This window comes from Geotrypetes seraphini, chromosome 3 (genome assembly GCF_902459505.1).
Source record: "Geotrypetes seraphini chromosome 3, aGeoSer1.1, whole genome shotgun sequence".
Lineage (NCBI taxonomy): Eukaryota > Metazoa > Chordata > Amphibia > Gymnophiona > Dermophiidae > Geotrypetes > Geotrypetes seraphini.
In genome coordinates, this window is record NC_047086.1 from 323,453,864 (window position 1) to 323,473,964 (window position 20,101).

Consider the following 20,101-nt stretch of genomic DNA (forward strand, 5'->3'; position numbering starts at 1 on the left):
TTATCTGCCTTCATTTTTTCTATGTAAAGATGCTTACCTGTAACAGGGGATCTCCATAGAGAGCAGGTTGAAATCAGCCATACTAGTGGGCAATCTTTAGTAAAGTGTTGCCTCTTCTTGGTCTTAAATGAAGTTTTTCCAGATAAACCCAGTGATGAAGAAGAAGCTGACTATTATATGAAAAGTTCTTATAGCACCATCAGACGTAAGGAATGATTTCTTTGGAACAGGCAGTAGTGAGAAGGAAAGGAATGGATCGAGGACAAAGCATTGGCTCTGCAGATTTCTTCAACAAGCACAAAGTGAAGGTAATCAATAAATGATTCCATGGTCCTTACCTAATGTTCAATTGTGGCAACCTGAAACAGGGCATAGCAGTGAGTAATACAGTCTGCAAGTTGGAGAAAGGGCATTCGGACATCAATTCTCCTGTCTGTTCTAATTCAAGGAGATAAACATAAAGAAGAATGAGCTTTGGTGCTGGAGAAGGATTTTATGCGTGCCGTGGACAGCCAGAAGAACTAACAAATTGATTCTGGAAGAGATTAAACCGGTTATGTCACTCAAAGCCCAAATGATAAAGTTACGACTGTCGTATTTTGGTCACACTGTCAGAAGAGAAAGACAGGAAAGAGAAAGAAGGACATTATACTTGGAATCAACTGCCCCCACAGATCGGATCCCTTAAAAGACTCCTGAACTTTAAGAAAGCAATAAAAACATACCTCGTCACCTAACTCCCCTGCCTACTGTAGATGGATTACCGAGAAATATATATTATTACTGGATCTTCAGTATGTGTCACGTTAGGATAAAAATTTATATTAAAATATCTTTGACTATAATTATGGCAAATTATAACCTGTAAACTATATACTATGTATATTGGTATTAGATTGCTAGTTTGTGTCGAGTTAGAATAAAAAATTGTATTGTAACTATGACAAATTGTAACCAGTTAACTGTATATTATGTATGTTAACCTGTAACCCGTTCTAAGCAAGTTGGGGAGAATGGGATAGAAAAAAATTAAATAAATAAATATCTTTGTATTGTGTTCAACAGAAGAGGAAATGCATTTCTGGTTTTATTTCTCCAGTGTTGAAGTACTGGCTGACCCTTGCTGTAGCTGGTGGGGATCTCCAAGCACCGCTAGATGAGGACCTCCTCCAAAGGTGACAAGAACTCCCTTCCACAACATAACCCCTACATACATAGCTTCCAAACTACACCAGTACACCCCCAATCGCCCTCTTCGCTCAACCGTGGAAAGATGACTGCGCATCCCCCATGGAAAATCCCTCCAGATAGAAACGACCCAGAAACGCTCATACAGTTACTTCATCCCTCAGCTCTGGAACCAGTTGCCTAATCAGATAAGATCTCAGAACTCACTGATGACATGCCAGAGAGCAGTGAAGACCATACGTTTCAGCTGAACTGCGACAAGCAGCAAAGACCATTCTTTTCATCTAAACAGACTCTGACAGACTGCCTCCCCCTTTCTGTAACCCACCTTGGTGCCCCTGTATTTAATGATCAATCTCAAACTTAGGGATCCTTTTACTAAGGTGTGCTAGAGGTTTTAGCGTGCGCTGCATTGCCGCACGCACTACACGCTAATGCCTCCATAGAGCTTACTTAAGCATTTTCCATTTAGCACAGGGTTCATGTGCGCGGCATTGTAGCGCGCGCTAAAAACACTAGCGCACCTTAGTATAAGGAGCCCTTAGTCTCTGTGAAATTACAACAAATTTTTTCCCATTGTACCCACTTCTCTAAGACCTGTCATGTCCCCACTTTTGTATAATGTCTGCACTGTGAATGTCCTGATGTAACCTGTTCTGAGCTTCGGGGAGGATGGATTACAAATTGAAATAAATAAATAAATAAAATTCTACCAAGCATAGCAGTCACTGGCAGCATCCTTGAGCCACTGAGGTGCCAGCATCTGTGACTTTAGGGACGCTGCTGCTGCCTGCCAGATTTGGTAAAAGGGATTTTTGGCCACCTTCAGAGGAAGACTTAAGCTGACATAGCTTGAGGGTCCTCACCAGCTGGAGTATTTATATTTTATATTTACATTAGAGGCTCTGGCAGAGACCATATTTACAAAGAATGTATTCTTCCCGATTAATATTTCCAAATTAATAGTGTCTTTGCTTATTTGTAAATGGGTCTCTACCAGAGCCTCCAATTTAGTAGCATAATTAAATGAAATAACTACTTCTGAAGTTTATGGGGACAGAAGAGATTACTTGCGGAGACAGATTTAATTGCAGTGGGGATAGGCAGGGACAGATTTGATTCCAGCAGGGACAGGTTTGATAACAGTGGGAATGGGCCATCCGGTACAAACTTGACAAGAAATGGTGTAAAACACCCTGAGGAGTCTATCCCTTTTGATTTTAGTAAAAATCGATGGGTCTTGAGGCAGATAGAGGCTTCAGAAAAAAAAGATCGTTTAAAATCCAAGATGGCTGTCGCCAGAAAATGTGCGCCAAAAATGGCCTGAGAAGACTTTATTGAAAAACAAAAAACATTGAAATAGGAGGTTTGGAGGTGGGGGACCTGAACCCTGACCCCAGAAACCCTCAAAAAATGAATTCTTTTAACCCTCCCCCCATTTTCCCCTGGAAAATAATGGGGCTGTACTTACAGTTCTGTAAAGGTGCCTGCCTGGCAGCTTTCTTTGCAGCTTAAGGGAAAGGAAAGGACTTTCTGCTTCAGAACTTCATAGAAACAACTCCAAACATAGAAATTTTTGGGCTTCCAGTCAATCCAACTCTGACCAAGATCACTATCCCCACAGAACCTCGAAGCACAGCTTTGAAGCCGGTTCCCTGATACCCCGAGGGTTCTTACTCAGGGTGGCCACAGCCTACACTCAAGCCTCTGATAAAATTTCAAAAGGCGAGCTGGCTCCCGGGGAAATAGACTCTGAGACCTAAAGTGGCACACAGCAGGCTGGCTCCACAGGTCCACCCGAAGGTTTGCCCTGCGAGCTGCAGTCTGATTCCATGGAATCTACGCCCTTTCCTAGGCAGAGAATTCCCAAATATGGGGAAGCCTCAGAAAAAAACAAACTAATAACTGAAAATAAGAAAAACTAAGCAGAGCAGATCAGAAACACTAAGCAGAGCAGATAACAAACATCTCTGTGCAGTTCGCTTGGAAAAGGAAAAACTGAAGGGGGCATTCCACTCCACTGGGAATGAGGGAGGTGCTGAAAGCTGTGATAGACACACTTCTGCAAAACTGGTTCGCGGCAATGAATTGATCACCTAATGTACTGATTCCTGTGTAGATGTAACAGAAGGGTTACTCTGGTATTCTATGACACTGTGTCTAAATATCTGGGATGCCCCTGACCTGACCTTGCCCCTCCTATAGCCATGTCCCCTTTTGGGTTGTTTGCGAGATACTTTAGGCATGCGTTATGAAATAGTACATGGGCAGATGCATGCATAAATCCAAATTAATACCAATACCAATTAAGTGCCAATCAAGTGCCTCTTCATCTTATGCCCCCTATGTCAATAACAACTGAATAATTAGATTATGCCTGCATCGGGGCTCTGCAACCTATACAGGCAGGAGGCTGATTGGTGCTCAGTGCATGGCATTATGTTCATGTTAATGTTAGTACACCCAACTTGTGCAACCCAGTTATAGAATTGCGCCTTATATATTTAGATTAAAATAAATGGATTGCTGTGGCAGCAGTATATTCAGTGCCACTGACCATTGGTGTAATGGTACTGAACAAATGTATTAATTTAAAAGTACCATTTAGAATTGACCAGGTGTTTCATCAGATCCAGTACTAAGCCAATCATGCAGTGCCACCATGCAGCAGTGACCAAACATTCATTACTGCTCAGTTAGAGCAAATGGACCTGCCCCCAAAAAGCTTCTCTTACCTCTGACTGCTGAAACTGCAGCACTGAAGCTGGACCCTCCCTATGAGTTGGCGCTCCCAAACGACTTTCTAAGAACCGTGGACTTTTTAAAACTCTGTGGCTTATCCATCCATCAACCTCTACATCTAAAATTATGTGCACAATATATAAAAAGTCAGTATCCTTTATTTCAATATACATTTCATCTGTCTAGAGAGCACAATTTTACAATTTATTGCTTAATAGCCAAGGTTTCCCCCCCCAGTCTAATTCAGGAAAGATTAAGGGGGAAAGTTATTAATATGGGCTACTGTTATGATGGGTTATTTTACTGTTACCCCTGGTTATTAGTAAATAGGTCTCACTGAAAAAAATGGGACCAGTACTAAAATAGCACAAGTTATGGTAAAACAGACCATCTTAACAGTAACCCAAGTTGAAAACTACCCCCCTAATTCAATAATTACACCTGTGTCTTACACCATCTTAAAATCAACCCAATCATAATGCATATTGATATGTTTTAATATGATCCAGTGTTGAATGCTGTAGTTTTCAACAGAGGGGGCAAAGAGAAGTCATAAAGGTATGGGAGAAACTAACCACATAGGCAGATTACCATGTTGAACTGGAAGATCTAACAGAATTTGAGAGAAATGTAGACAATTTTCTGTGATTTTATTTTTAGTACCTATTTATCCTTTATTACCAGGGACAAGTTATCTTCTGAAATAATGGAGAAAGGTGGTAGAAAATCCAGTGACATTCCCTCAAAAAAATGTCTTTTGTTGGACTAAAGGCTGGACCATAGGTCATCCTACTAGTACAAAGTCCTTTGAAACTGCTACACCTGCCTTTGTCTCAAGCACTGATGTTAGCTTGACCTTTACAAGAACTGCCTTCTTTAAAGAAAAAACAGTCTCTTTCATGTGGTGGGTGGATTTGCCAAGGTAGAGAGGAAAGAGTTTGTAGAGTAAAGCTATGATCATTCATGAGGTCAACTATCTCATTTAACTTTTCTACAAAAAAGATTTTCACTCATGCACTTCTCAAAGTTCATATGCCCTTAGGCCAACTTTCTTACTCTTATGGTCAATGAAGACATGGGAGCTGAGATTCTGAATGCCTCATATGCTGAGAGTGCTTCTGGTGCCGATCCTTTACTTGACAGTGCAATACTTCAAGAACTAGGCTTACTTGCTTGCACACTTTTTCCAGTACCAAATGTTTTCCTCTGTTGGGTGTTCTTTTTACTGCACAGAGGCAGATTCCTGCATAGATTACCACTGTTTCTGTACTGAGGGCTTTCCTTGGACAGAGGATATTTTCTATATCAAGTCTCTTGAATTAGGGATTCACAGTTTTTTTCCTCAGTGTAGAGTGAGATCTCTGTCATGGCTTTCAGCTTAGACATTGTGGACTGATCAGGCCTTTCCAATAGCAGCCTTTGTAGTAGTGTGGTTGCCGCTTGTGCTGAACAACCCTACACCATCGCCTCCAGTTTCGTTTTCTTCCCTAAAGAATGCCTCATACGGCTATTTTCTCCTCTTTGGATAAGGATCTAGCCCCAAGAGTTCAGTGGTGTCTGCTTCCCTCCTAGTCTCTCTCTTCTTGTGTATGGGGGAGGGTGCCATGTAAGTCAATAACTGGAGGTCCTTCATTTTAAAATGTCCTATATTTTACGACATTGTGATCCAGTTCAACACAGCAAAAGCACTTACAGTGGGTGTCTGAAGCTGCCATCTCCTGCCCACGGGAAAACCTTTTGAATCTGGTTGGCATAAAGATGGTGGCTACGGAAAAACACTGTGAAGAAGAATTGGGGGGTGGGGGGAGAACACAAGTGAAAGCACAGACAAAAATAGACCAAGGAGATCTGAATGGACAGCAGCTGCACAAAAGTCCATGCATACACACAAAAAAACCTGGTATTCTCTCATTCTGATTTAAGGGTTTCTCATTCTGTAGTCCAAAATGAGAGACCCTAAAATTAGAATGAGAGAACACCAAACATTGTTAACAACTTATTGATCCTACAGTCAATTCTGATCAGGCCTGCTTCTGGGCTGCTAGTGCTAGTGCTATTGATGCCCTGGACATTCAAGAGGCAAGAATAAAGATGGTAATGGGGTGCAGGGCTCCTTAACTGGATATTTGACTGGGGTTCCCCTCCAATGATATGGCAATGAGCAAGCTGCCACATGAGGGACTTCAGACAGCTCCTGCTATTATACGTAGCTGTGATATGGTGGAGCACTGGTGCTCTGCTCACTGATAAGATGGGTTGGTTCCCCTGTGCGGTCACCTACCTAGCGTTTCCTTTCCTCTGGCTCTGGCCATTGTGAAAGGCAAATATCTTAACTGTACCTTGAAAGGTTTGAGATGTCACATTCCAATCAGACTTGCTTTCCTCATTTAGGTCTTTCTTTTTCTCTTTGGCAGGAGACATGCTTTCTTCCAGATCCTAAGGGAAACAGAGTAAGATTTAAGTCTGTTCTGAAAACATCTCTCTTTTGCGAGGCCTTTTCTTCTGCAGCATGATGGCAGTGTTGTGATCTGGTTATCTTTCTCCTTCTCATTAGTTTTTAGTATATCTGTTTGCCCTGACCTGTTGTGACTGTTTTATATATGTTAATGTTTGATTCTTCTGCTTTGGAATCTGTGATCAAATATTTGACTGGTTTAAATCATTCTTATCCAATCACTCTTCGACAGTTACTTTCCATAACTCTAATTCTAAATCATACTCTCTTAATTATGGAATCTCACAAGGATCCATCTTATCACCATTATTATTCAATATTTTCTTATCTCCACTGCTAACACTATGCCAATCAATAGGATTTACCACTTTTAGTTATGCCGATGACATACAAATTATACACCCTATAGATCCTGAAAACAAAGAAGAAATACAACAAATTAATTTAAAACTTGAAAAAGTCCAACAATGGCTCACTACAAATATGTTGGCCCTCAATATCCAAAAAACTAAAGCTATGATATTCACATGGAAACAAGGAATTAATTTGCAAATGCCCTTTACTCTTAACAATGTCTCTATAGAGATTGTATCCTCGTTAAAAATACTTGGTATCACTATTGATAACAATTTTTCCTACCATGAACATTTAAATAACATTGTTAAATCATGTTTTTATAGACTTCGATTGATTCGATCAATCTCAAAATTTTTAGAACCTAAATCGCTAAACATTCTACTTCATTCTTTGATCATTTCTAAACTTGACTATTGTAACTCTCTTTTCTTAAACATTACCCAAAAAGAAAAAAAAAACGCTTACAAATCATACAAAATACCGCCATTAAGCTCATCTATAAAGGAAAAAAATATGACCATGTGACTCCTTTCTTGATTAAATCACACTAGCTTCCTGTCAATCATCGGATTACCTATAAAATTCTATTGTTAACTTTCAAAACCTTAGACACCAATGAACCCCAATTCATAAACAAATTACTTATCCCCTATAATTCCTCACGTTCTTTGCGTTCAAACAACCACAAGCTTCTAACTATTCCTTCTTTAAAAATCATTGGAACCCGCCGTCAGGATATGTTTTCTGTAGTAGCACCTCAACTCTGGAACTCTTTACCTTTACACTTAAGAGAAATAAATAACTTAAACGATTTCAAAAATAATTTAAAATGCTTTTTATTTAAAGACGCTTTTAACATTTAAAATTAATCATGTGCTCTTTTTAAATGTCAAGATCCGTTATATTATTGAATTATTATTTTAGTATATAATTGTTAAGTTGAAATTTCTGTAATTCTATGATCTTTGTACCTCATAATATATAATTCGTAATTTTATATTTTACTAACATGTTTTATCCTCTTTTTTTTTTTTTTTTTTTTAAACTTAATGTATAAATTGTTAAATTTTTAATATTTTATGTTATTTACTGTTTTAATATCATGTTTATTTACAAACTGTAACTCGCTTAGAAATAATTTAATTAAGCGATTAATCAAATATAAATAAAACTTGAAACTTGAAACTTTGTTATTGAGTTTTGTTCCTATCTGTTGTGTGCTATCCTATCATTTTAATGGAGTCCCTTTTTTGTTTATTTGCTATTGCAATTTGCTTTGAAAGACAATATATTAAGTCTAATAATAATAAAGCATACAGTAACTCTTATGAAATGCATGGAGTCCCAAAAATTAGTCTGCTGCAAGAGAAGTAATAGAATAAACCTATTAAAGCTGCTAATAATTAGAGGGCATGTGATTCCTTTTAGGTAGTAATGTTAGAATGGATGGACAAAGGAGACCCCATAGACATCATATATCTAGATTTCCAAAAAGCCTTTGACAAGGTGCCCCATGAACGTCTACTCCGGAAACTGAAGAACCATGGGGTGGAAGGAGACGTACATAGATGGATCAGAAACTGGTTGGAGGGTAGAAAACAAAGGGTAGGAGTGAAGGGTCACTACTCCGACTGGAGGAGGGTCACGAGTGGTGTCCCGCAGGGCTCAGTGTTCGGGCCGCTGCTATTTAATATCTTCATAAATGATCTAGAAACAGGGACGAAGTGCGAGATAATAAAATTTGCGGACAACACCAAACTATTTAATGGAGCTCGGACTACAGAGGACTGCGAAGAATTGCAAAGGGACTTGAACAAACTAGAAGAATGGGCGGCGAAATGGCAGATGAAGTTCAACATTGAGAAATGTAAAGTATTACATGTGGGGAGCACAAACTCGAGGTACAACCAGTGGCGTACCTAGGGTATGTGGCACCCGGGGCCCATAATTTTTTGACACCCCCCCCATGTAAAAAAATATTTTTTGTAATAACCATGAAACTGAATAAATGGTCATAATAGAAACAGGAAGTGAAAATTTTCTTTTATTGAACCTCATATATGTAACCATTATTCCAAACATAACATAACATAACATAAATTATGTCTGAATTGTCATGACATCAGAAGTACATATGGAGTAGTTGCAGGTGATGCTTGGGACAGTTCTGATTGTGTTAGTTCGGTTTTATGTGTTTTTGAATAGAAGGGTTTTTATTTCTTTTTTGAAGGTTTTGTGGTTTTTGGTCGAGGTCAATAGGTTGTAGAGTTGGGGGTCGAGTGTTGCAGCTCGAATGGCTAGGAGGTTGTCAAACTGTTTTTTTCTTTTGACGTTTTTGGTTGGAGGGTGTGTGAATGGTGTGTGAGTTCTCCTATGTCTGGTTGAGGTGGACTGAATTATTTAGCTGAAGAAATTAGTTACCCCCCTATTCCACACACATTAATTCTCTTCCATTTTTGTTCCCATTATAAAAAACACTGATAAGTTCTCAGAAAAAAAATACAATAAAATAAGAAGTGAAAACAAAGGCCCCTACAGATGAGAACATAACATAAGAATAGCCTAACTGGGTCAGACCAATGGTCCATCATGCCCAGTAACCCATTCTCATGGAAGCCAATCCAGGTCACTAGTACCTGGTGTCACAATCCTATCCCGGGTGCTCTGCCTTTACCGGGCCAGGTCTTAGTAAAACCCTGCCCTGTAATCCAGAGAGCAGATCACGGGGATAGGATTGTGACCAGAGTTAAGGAAAAAGCTGGTTTTCCCTGGGATGCAGGTTTGACTGATCTCTGGGGAGGAGAGGAATGTGAGCAGAACGGCCCACAACAGCCCCAGAAGAATCTCTCTCCCTATAGCAACTCACAGCTGAAGGGAATAAGTAAAGTCCCAAAGAAAGCCAGGCAGATTGTGCAGGTAACTCCTCCCCTTCCAAGGGCAGGGCGTATTCACCTGAGTACATTAGAAGCTGCTTTGGGAAAAAGAAAGGCAGTTTACCCGGGGCCAGCCCCAGAGAAGGTCTCTCCCGGCTGGGCTCCTGAGTCCCAGGACTGTGAAATGCAGGAGCCAGACTGTGAACTTTCTGACAACCAGCCAGCAGCAGTAGAACCTATGGAGTTCTTGGAAACTCCCAGTCTGCCTGAAGACACCTTAATGGAGTGCAGCTAAGTGGCCAGGCTGGGAAGTTTGGGGTTTGTTAGCCCACTGTGTATGTTTGGAACTGCTTAGAAAGAGTGCTTTCTTTTATAAGTTGTTTAAGACTTGTGCTGAATGGGATTGCCCTGCTTAGGGTGAAGCAGGAAGAAAAGGAAAAAAAAAAAAAGAGAAACGTTTTTTTTTTTGTGTGGTTTAAATTTTCCAGCCAGATCAAGCTGGCTAGAACTGTTACTGCCTGAGAGGGTGTGAGGGAAGTATTGTGGGGAGAATCCACAGTCCAACAGGTTGGGTTAGTGGGGCCATTAGTGGCATTCTGAAATTCAGAATCTTATATGTGGATTCGCTTACTCCCCTCCCCCCACCAACTACTGCTGAGTTGGCTGGGGACAAGCCTGACTATCTGAAGGCTTGTGCACAGAACATTTGTAAATGTGTTGAAACATTGATTCTGTCTGGATGTAAAGACAAACGCAGTTTCACTTCTTATGCTCTGTTTTGTTTTTTTGTATTGGACTCACCCAGTCTTCATGAGGAAAGGCTAAAGCTGGGACCTTCTTTTGATTAGCACTAATCTGATTTTGCTGATATGGTTTGATTTTTGGGGTTTTGAGCCTGGACTGATTGTAGGTCAACTCTTACCCTTTACCACTGAATAAAGTGGATGTTGCAGGAAAAAGGAAAACTTTGACTCTTTGTGTTTTTTTATTACCTGCCTATAAGTGAATGTCTGACAGCAGGACTTCCTTCCTTCAAGGGAAGCACGTCGGAGCAGCGCTAATGTGAGCGGGAGCTCGGGCCTATTTGGAACCCAGGTACCGGCCCCGCTACACTGGTCAAAACCCAAAGAATAGCAACATTCCATGCTACCGATCCAGGGCAAGCAGATGTTTCCCCCATGTCTTAATAACAGACTATGGACTTTTCCTCCAGGAATTTGTCCAAACCTTTCTTAAAACCAGCTACGCTATCTGCTTTTACCATAACTTCTGGCCACTTCATTTTTAAGCTGAGATCTTTCCTTCCAAACAGAGACTTTGCTAGATGTCAAATACAGCACAAGGTAACTTCACACGGACTTAGCTGTGCAGGAAATGTGAATCTCCTCATACACCCACCATATAGTGCAAAAATGTGTAAAGGTCTGGTTTTTTCTTTCGATCACTACATAGACTAATGCCACACAAGCAGTGCTGTTACAAACATATTCTGTAGGTCAGTGGTAAGGTTAACAAAGTTTCCTTCCTTGGACCAGAAGGAGATACTGACAAACCACTGGAAGAGATCCCAAAACAACTACCCAGGAACAACACCCAAAAACCCACTCAGTGTGTGAATCAGTTGATTGGAGTGGATTAACTGGGGGGTGGAAATGGGCCCGGAGTTTGCTCAGCAGAATTTCCCAGAATTTCCCAGATCACCTCTTCCTCTCAACACATTGACGCGCTGCCACAACCACCACTAGGAACACCTCACCGGGTAGGCCAGCAATGTTATAAACTTTATAAAACACATTATTATATTTTCTTATAAAGCACATATTTTAACTGAACTCTCTGACATCCTCAGCCTTGCCATTCACAAAAATAGAAGGAAGAAAAGTTCCCATTTCCTGCTGTCTCATGTCCCCGGCCTATACAATATTTTTCTTCTGCAGAGTGCAGACCCTTCAAAAATCTGACCAAATCCTCATTTCTCTTGCATTATAAAGTACTGAGGATGCCATCTCTCCCCAATCCCAGGTCCTAAAGTCTAAGACAGTAGCGCAAACTAGTGCTGCCAGATTCAGGGAAAAAATTTTCGATTCGATTCAGCCTATTGAATTGGTTTATCGATTCGATTTTCCTGCCCAATTGGGTGTTTTTTTCAAACATCCTGGTGGGTTTATTTTATAGCTTTTTCACCCCCCTTTGGCTTCTCCTAACCACACTGGCGCTGTGGTGTAAATAAAATAAAGAAACAAAAAGGACTTTTCCTCTCTCTGTTAAATCCTAGCTCACGTTTGCAGTCTAACACCAGCTCTGGCAGGATACACATTTCAAATCTGACATATTGTAATCACAAAACAGAAAATAAAATGAGTTTTTCTACCTTTTTGTTGTCTGGTTATTTTTCAAATCTTGTTGGTCCAAGGCTCTGGTTGTCTTCTGATAACTTGCTTGTCAGGGTCTCCTTCTTTCTTCTTTCTCCGTGCTAACCATTCATCTGCCATCTCTGTCCTCCCCTTCCATTTCCCTTCCCTCTCCTGGATGTCTGGCATCTTTCCTTTTTTTGTCTCCCTCCACAGATCCACCTTTTCTTAACTACCCTTTCATCCAGCAGCTCTCCCTCCTTCCCCACCACCCCAGGGTCCACCATCTCTCCCTTTCTTTTCCCAACTACCCTCCTAATCAGTATCTCTATCCCCCCCTCCACACCATCCCTTGTGTCCAACTTCTCTCCCTTTCTGTTCCTTCCCTCCCTAAAACCCATGTCCATCACCTCTCTCTCTCTCCTCTATTTTCAGACCCATTATTTCTTCCCACCCAAAGTCCGGCATATGCATGTCTCTTTGAACCCCTCGCCCTTCCCTCCATGTACTTCTACACCAGGGTCCCCCCTCCCCTGAAGGCCTGTCCCCCCCCTTAAAGGTCTGCCGTACCTTAAGAAGGATATGGCGTTAGTCGAGAGGGTTCAGAGGAGAGTGACACGTCTGATAAAAGGTATGGAAAACCTGTCATATTCTGAGAGATTGGAGAAGCTGGGTCTCTTTTCCCTGGAGAAGAGGAGACTTAGAGGGGATATGATAGAGACTTATAGGATCATGAAGGGCATAGAGAGAGTAAAGAGGGACAGATTCTTCAAACTTTCTAATAATAAAAGAACAAGAGGGCATTCGGAAAAGTTGATAGGAGACAGATTCAAAACAAATGCTAGGAAGTTCCTCTTTACCCAACGTGTGGTGGACACCTGGAATGCGCTTCCAGAGGATGTAATAGGGCAGAGTACGGTACTGGGGTTCAAGAAAGGATTGGACAAATTCCTACTGGAAATGGGGATAGAGGGGTATAAATAGAAGATTACTGCACAGGTCCTGGACCTGTTGGGCCGCCGCGTGAGCGGACTGCTGGGCACGATGGACCTCGGGTCTGACCCAGCAGAGGCATTTCTTATGTTCTTATGTAACATGCATAAACAGTACACACATTCTTTTCCCTGTGTGAATACCACGGAATTTTAAAAACAAAATTATACACATATTTCCATTTTGAACCTAGAGAACGTACAGTATTATTTCCCTCTCTCCAAGTGTGTAAGAGGCAAATTGCAACATGCACCTGCAATCCTGTTCTGCAGAGATACGCAGCTACCACCACCATTACCTTGGTGAACGTGTGAGGTGTTGTCATCAGCCTAAAGGGAAGTACCGAGAACAGGTAACGGTTCTCCAAGATGGAGAAACTTACTGCAATAAGGAGGAGATTGGAGTTAAAATGGGAAAGGATCTGGGCTGCTTTTCAAGTACAGAAATTGGGCTAGTGGCAGACTTGTTAACTTATTTTGACCTCCTTTGCAGTGGGGTAGAAGGTTGAGAATTAGTATTTCTAAAACATCGATGAAAATAATGGATTTTTTGTTCTTTGCACTTGAGCTTAAATACTGATATGGAAGATGAGCACAGGGCTTTTACCTGGTGAGCCATATCCGCTTTATTTTGGGTGTGGGGGTTCCTACCATGAGAACTTAGAAATCCTAGCCATGTGAAGGTGAAAATACCTAAGATCATAGCTTAGTAGATCCCTAAGCTATCATATCAGATGTGGGGAAGAAAGATAGTAGTGGAAGCTGCTGTGGCTCAAAGGGTAAAAGCCCTGTTCCCATCTTCTAGAAGTCATAGGTTCAAATCCCAGCACATATTCTACCTTGCAGGTGCACCTTGATCATCTCAGAATGAGGTCAGTATTGTGCAGCTGCACACCTCCATTTGCAATTAATAGAAGCCATGCTAAGGTCTGTATTTGTTTTTTTTCTGTTTTTAAGCTTTTACAAATGAAGTTATGTATGCAATCTATATATTTTTTGCATGTGCTTTTTTGCTTTCAAGAATGAGCTGATTGGAGTACTGTTTAGTTAGAAAAAGGGTATCTTTTTAGCAAGAAACCTAAAGCTGTGTTTTTCATGTGCTTTGCTTCAGTTAATGGATCTTTTCCTCTAATTAGCAAATAGCATTGCTGTTTGTCCACAAAAATAGAAGACTTTGAATGCAATATATCTGTTTTGATGTGCCCTGTTTTATGTGGTGCCTTATTAAATGTATTTTGAGCTTAATAAAGCAAAAATAAAAACCCAGAGAGCTATTTAGCAGATCGCATTAAGGACGTTCAAATTATGCCTAAGTTCCTCCACAGAACTCAGATCTATTTGAAGCCCAAACTAAGCTCAAAGTAGACCTGGGTCACTCAGTGTTACATAGAAACATAGAAGATGACAGCAGATAAGGGCCATAGCCCATCAGGTCTGCCCACTACTGACCCACCCCCAAGTCTACTATCCTAGGGATCCCACTCCTGGTGACAGGCTCCCTTGCAAATGAATCAAAGGATGCTCATATTGAAACCACGCCCATTCCACGCCCATGCGTATTCCGTTAGACGTGAGTTTTCCAAATAAAAATTGCATCCATGAAATTGTGGAGGCGCCTACAAAGTGACATCCATATCATTTGGATGTCCATGTGCCAATTATCGCTCGTTAAGATTCTTAAATGGCTCATTAACCGCTTAGGGCTAGAGTCACAAAGCTTACCGATCGTGTACTGATCGGTTTGCAACACCTTTGCAACCCAGACCCGATTCACTAACTTCATGGCCGATCCGATTCCGATCCGCTCATGCTAATGAGGGGAAATGGCATGCAAAGCAGGAAGGACGCAATTCACTAAACTTTTTCAGGAACACCGACTGGGCTTGCAGATCAAAAAAGACCTTTCCTGCTCTCGGCCGACTTCTCCTGCCTTTCAGCCGCCCCGACTTCTCCTGCCTTGCTGTCCCAACTCTCCTTTCGCTGCCCTGTTCTCTGCCCTGACTTGTCGCCCTGCGCCCCAAATCTGTCTTGCCGCCCCTACTCTCCTGCCCTTCCCCCGCAGTGCAAGCCCGTGGTTTTAACCCGTGGATTTTAAAGTGGGTTAAAACCATGGGCTCACGAAGTATTAAAGTAAAAAAAAGCAGCTCGCAGCTCTGTAGGCATACACAGACCATCTACAAACAAAGAAGATGGTCTGCGCATGCTTCAGGATCACTCACTAGCAATCTGTGTGGTCAGTGGGGTGAGTTTCTCTGATCGCCCCCATTTGCATGCTGACCCTTGGTAAATTCATCAGCCTGCCGCAGATCGGCCACGGATTGGGCATGATCGGGCAGGTTAGTGAATCTAGTCCTTAGTTTGGATGCCTAAGTTCTGCTCAGCGTTAGACAGGGCTTAGGCGCTCTTTACAGAATCAGGGCCTAAATATACAGATATGGCATACAATTATTTTTCTATCAATGCAGATGAAATAGCTGCTGCCTTTTTTCAAGAGAAGCTTTTCGCTACAGTTTCTGACAGTGCAAAAATGGAAAATGTTGTCCAATATCAATTGTATTGACGCTTATATTCAATCATTTTACTATTGTTTATGCTGTTAACAACATTGTTAAGTTTTATGTCAAGCTGTTCCTACTGGACGATACCTTGGATAAATCTTTTCATAAAGGTGGTTAATAAATTTCAGTTAATAAATTAATGAAAGAAGGACGTTTATTTATTTATTTAAAATTATTTATAACCACTTATCCACAAATTTAAGCAAGGAACAAAATCACATACAAAATCACATAGGTGTTTTTTTGCATGGTCTATGTCTGTATATTTGGAGTAGGTTTTGACGGAGATTTCGGCAGTTGGAACCCAAGCACAGTACTGGGTAGAGCTTTGGATTCTTGCCCAGAAATAGCTAAGAAGAAAAAATTAAAAAAATTTAAATTGAATCAGGTTGGGCAGACTGGATGGACCATTTGGGTTTTTATCTGCTATCATCTACTATGTTACTATGTTATGTATGTTTATATATTTTGCACAATTGAACTGTTTTGAAATTTAACACTCTCAAGTACATCTGCAATAGAACTAGAAAAATGCTAAACTACAGTCCTTGTAAAACACAATTCACACTTTTACTTAGAAGGTTATAAGACCTGTATCATAGACAGGTCTGGTAGATGTCAGATTAGCAAAGGTTATAGATTACCTCTTTAGAAAGTTGTTGTAGAAAATTCTCTTCATCATCTTCATCCGAAGACATAATGTTTGGTGGTTTGTATGCAACAAAGAATACTTTTGTCACTATGCCACTCTCTCTGCCATCACTGAAAGAATTTAAAGCTATGCATCAGTGCTGGCTCTGATGGGACAGCTTTTATATCTAAGTCCCACTATTTGGATTCTTGATCGAACATGGTTATTATCTATTTATTTTGATAGAAAGCACAGTTACATACCTGCAACAGCAGGTATATATTCTTACATATGGGCGACATCATCCACAGAGCTCAGTATGGACAGTGCAAAAGTGTAAGTCACTTTAAAGTTTTTGAAGGTCTTGAGACTGCCCGTACCGTGCTTGCACTGGTGCCTTCCCACCCGATGTCAGCTGTCCCGAAAACCGAACAGAAGAAATTTTTTTTTTTTTAAAAATGAAAGAATTAAAAGAAAGAAAAGAAAAAACAGCGATTCATGAGAAAAAAATCAAACAAACCGCGGTTCTAGAGAAGGCACAAGGCAAAAAACGAATGGAGAGAGTCAAAGACAGACTTCTCGGCTCTGCAGAAAACTAAGAACTGAGGAGACGCGCCCTGTGCTGGGCGGGAAGGCACTCGCGCATGCATGGTGCGGGCGACTCGAAACTTCTAGTTTCTTCAAGCAAGTCTGCTTGTGAGGCGACTGCATCGGGGCTCCGTCGGATGACGTCACCCATATGTGAGAATACCTGCCTGCTTGTCCTGGGATAAGTTATATAACATTAAACGACACTATGTGCAGCATAAATCAAAATATGACAATTACGAAGGATTAATGAGACAAGAAAAGTTGAAAGCGCTCAAGTTGGGGCTGAAAAAACAAAAGTTCATGTTTACTAAAGTATCACAAGAAAGTGAAGCGGCGGTGCATGCAAGCTATGCCCTCGAGGATCACTTAGAGCGTTGCTCGGGCTGGTGTGGGCTGTGCCATAGCTGTGGCTTGAGGTGCCTGAGTGTGCATCATGACAGCCAACTCCCTCTGTATGATGTCCCATATCTGGTCCTGAAGAGAGGGCACCGGTACCGTGGATGTCATCGATACAGATAGTACTGTAGGGTGTCGAGGCATTCCTCAGGGAAGGTGATCAAGCCTCATTGTGTTGGCATTTAGATTGCATTGATGGTGTGGATGCCTGAGATGATGCCGCTACATGCTGTGCCGATGCATGCTGAAATGGGGAAGCATGCCTATGCTTCTTAGTAGATTCAGATGGTGGCACCGATAATGATGCAGACATCAATCAAGGTCTTGATTCCAGTGGTTGCCTTGATGTTGCAGTCGTCTCAGGATCAGATGCTGCTGACATTCTTGATGTTCCGGATCCAAATAATTTTTCAATCTGGAGCTGCTTCGCCTTCAGTAACCTTTTCTGAAGATGGAAGCAGTGCAGACATGAATCTACCCGGTGCTCAGGACCCTGAAGGCATCAGCTATGTGGATCAGTGGCTGAAATGGTCCTGTTGCACCGAGTGCACCACTTAAAGTCAATGGAAGGCTTTGACATGGAAGGAAAGACTGCTGACGTTAAATCGAAGGACTCAATGGTCCAGGGAAGTTGAGTAATTGGAACCCGAAAAATGGTTAACACTCCTGGCCTGAAAGTAGTCTTGGAATTGTACAAAGACCCAAAAATTCAAAGTGAGAAAAAATGAAAAGTTTTTAAGAAAAATTAAAGAAAAGTAAAATAAAACACAAAACTGAGAAGGCATAAAATGAATTCAAGGTTTTCATGAGTTTAGACTGACTCTAAACTAACACAGCTCATCAGCTCCATGGAAAACTGAGGCCTAGATTCTCAAAAAAACACGTTAAAAAATGACAGGATGCTATCGCAGCCGTTCTGGTAGTGATTTTAAAAAAGCGAGTCATTCTTCAAAAAATGCTCATGCAAATGAGGTTGGCAGATAGTAGCAAAGACTTGATAAATTTGCATGTGCCCATTGCTGGTGATAGTGATATGCACATGCACAGAATAAATACTAAAAGAAAAAAAAACCAACAGCACAACAGTGGGAGAGATGCCTACTCTCTCGCGCCACCATGCGACCCAGTCCCACTTCAGCAGGAGAGATGCCCACTCTCTCCCACTGCCACACAACATCCCCGCCCCACCCCCATCTCCGACCCCTCTCTTCCTTACCTTGAATTAGTTAGGTGACGGGAGGGATGGGCCTTAAACAACCTGGGCCAATCAGAGCCTCAGGCCCCTCCCTAGTGCATCCCAGAATGCACCGAAGAGGGGAAGGCCCATTTTGAAGAGGTGGGCCAGCTAGCCAGGGTGAGTAGGCATCCCTCTGGTCAGCCAACTAATTCAAGGTAAGGGGGAGAGGGGTCAGAGGCATGGGGGGTATTGTGTGGCATCTCTCCCACTGCTGGGGGGGTTGGGTGGCAGCAGGAGAGAGTAGGTATCTCTCCCACTGCAGGGTTTTTTTGTTTGCGGCAGGAGAGAATGTGCATCTTTCCCACTGCTGGGGGGGGGGGGGGGGTCACTTGACGGTGGGAGAGAGTGGCATCTCTCCCATTGCAGGGGGGGTGTTCTTTTAGGCGGGAGAGAATGGGCATTTCTCCCACTGTGGGCATTTCTCCTGCTGCTGGGCGTTGCTTGGCAGTGGGAGAGAATGGGCATCTCTCCCGCTGCATGGATGCATAAGTACCTGAGTTCCTGGGACTAAATTGATCACTGCCACCATGCTGCACAGCATCCAAAGATATTTTCTCACTTGCAGGCTATTCTGAGACTGCAGGTCCATAACTTGTTTTAGTTTACACTCACCTTTAAAATGGGTTCTTATTTCCAAACATCTACATATGTATTACAATACCAACAGAGTTCTAAAATGCTCCTATTCTCTTTTGTAGTTTTATGCAATATTGGTCCACTTTTCCTGCTAGCAAGAGACTGGTCATCTTCTAGTCTACATCTTTACCAAGACCCCAAGAGCATCAAGAGTTATTCTGTGTACCAACCTTGTAACTGCTAATGCTCGAACTGTAATTTTCCCATCAGGCAATGTGAAAGGTCTCTTATATCTGAAAGTATTGTTTTCTCCATAACCAAGTCTCTTCAATGGATCTGGTTTGCTGCCATCCAGAGTATAGTAGATACTGACTTCAGGAGTATCTTAAAGCCAAAACACAAGATATTTTGAAAGCCAAAATACAGGATATTTATATACAGTTGACTCTCAGTTATCTGGCATCCATGGGGATTGGTAGATGTGGGATAACTGTAGTTTCTGGTTGCTTGAGAGTTACTATAAAGATAGTTTTGTCTCCCTTCCCATCTCACTGTATCATCCCTCCACCCCCATGTGTAGGTCTTCCCTTCTTTCTGAGTTACTTTCTCTCTCACTTTCTCTTCCCCCACTTTCTTCCCCTACTCCCTTCCTTACTCTAAACAGTGACAACCCCCCTTTCTCCCTGAAGCAGTAGAGCCTGTCTTGACAACCCTCCCTACATTTCCCAAAGCAGCAAAGCCGGTCCTGACAACCCTCCCTCCCTCCATTCCCAAAGCAGCAGAGCTGATCCTGACAACTCCCCTCATCACTCACCCGAAGCGGTAGCGGCAGCCAATGACCAGAGGAAGCACCAGTAAACAGACTGCTTCCAGTCAGCCTTGACATGGCCTTTCCTCTGCCATGTCAGGAGTGATGCAGCAGAGGAAAGGCCCTGCCAGGGCTGTCCAGAAGCAGCCTGTTTACCAGCACTTCCTCTGCTCACCAGCTGCTGCTACTGCTTCAGGTGGGTAAGGGAGGGAGGAAGGGAGGGGGGGTTGTGAGGACTGGCTCTTCTGCTTCGGGGAATGGAGAGAGGGAGGGGGGGTTGTCAGGACCAACTCTGCTACTTTGGGGAATGGAGGGAAGGAGGGGGTTGTCAGAGTGGTTTGTCCCT

At 42.1% G+C, this 20,101-nt stretch overlaps 1 protein-coding gene across 3 annotated transcripts in view; it reads right to left on the reverse strand.

Annotated features, from left to right (window-relative positions):
• DZANK1 (double zinc ribbon and ankyrin repeat domains 1) overlaps positions 1-20,101 on the reverse strand; it is a 149,815-nt gene that overhangs the window by 116,775 nt on the left and 12,939 nt on the right. For all 3 annotated transcript variants that reach the window (XM_033937444.1, XM_033937446.1, XM_033937443.1), the window contains exons 3-6: positions 19,178-19,331; positions 16,161-16,278; positions 6,270-6,366; positions 3,924-4,048 (exon numbers count right to left, since the gene is read on the reverse strand). In XM_033937444.1, coding sequence (XP_033793335.1) covers positions 3,924-4,048; positions 6,270-6,366; positions 16,161-16,278; positions 19,178-19,331 — 494 coding nt within the window. The remainder of the gene's footprint in view (positions 1-3,923; positions 4,049-6,269; positions 6,367-16,160; positions 16,279-19,177; positions 19,332-20,101) is intronic.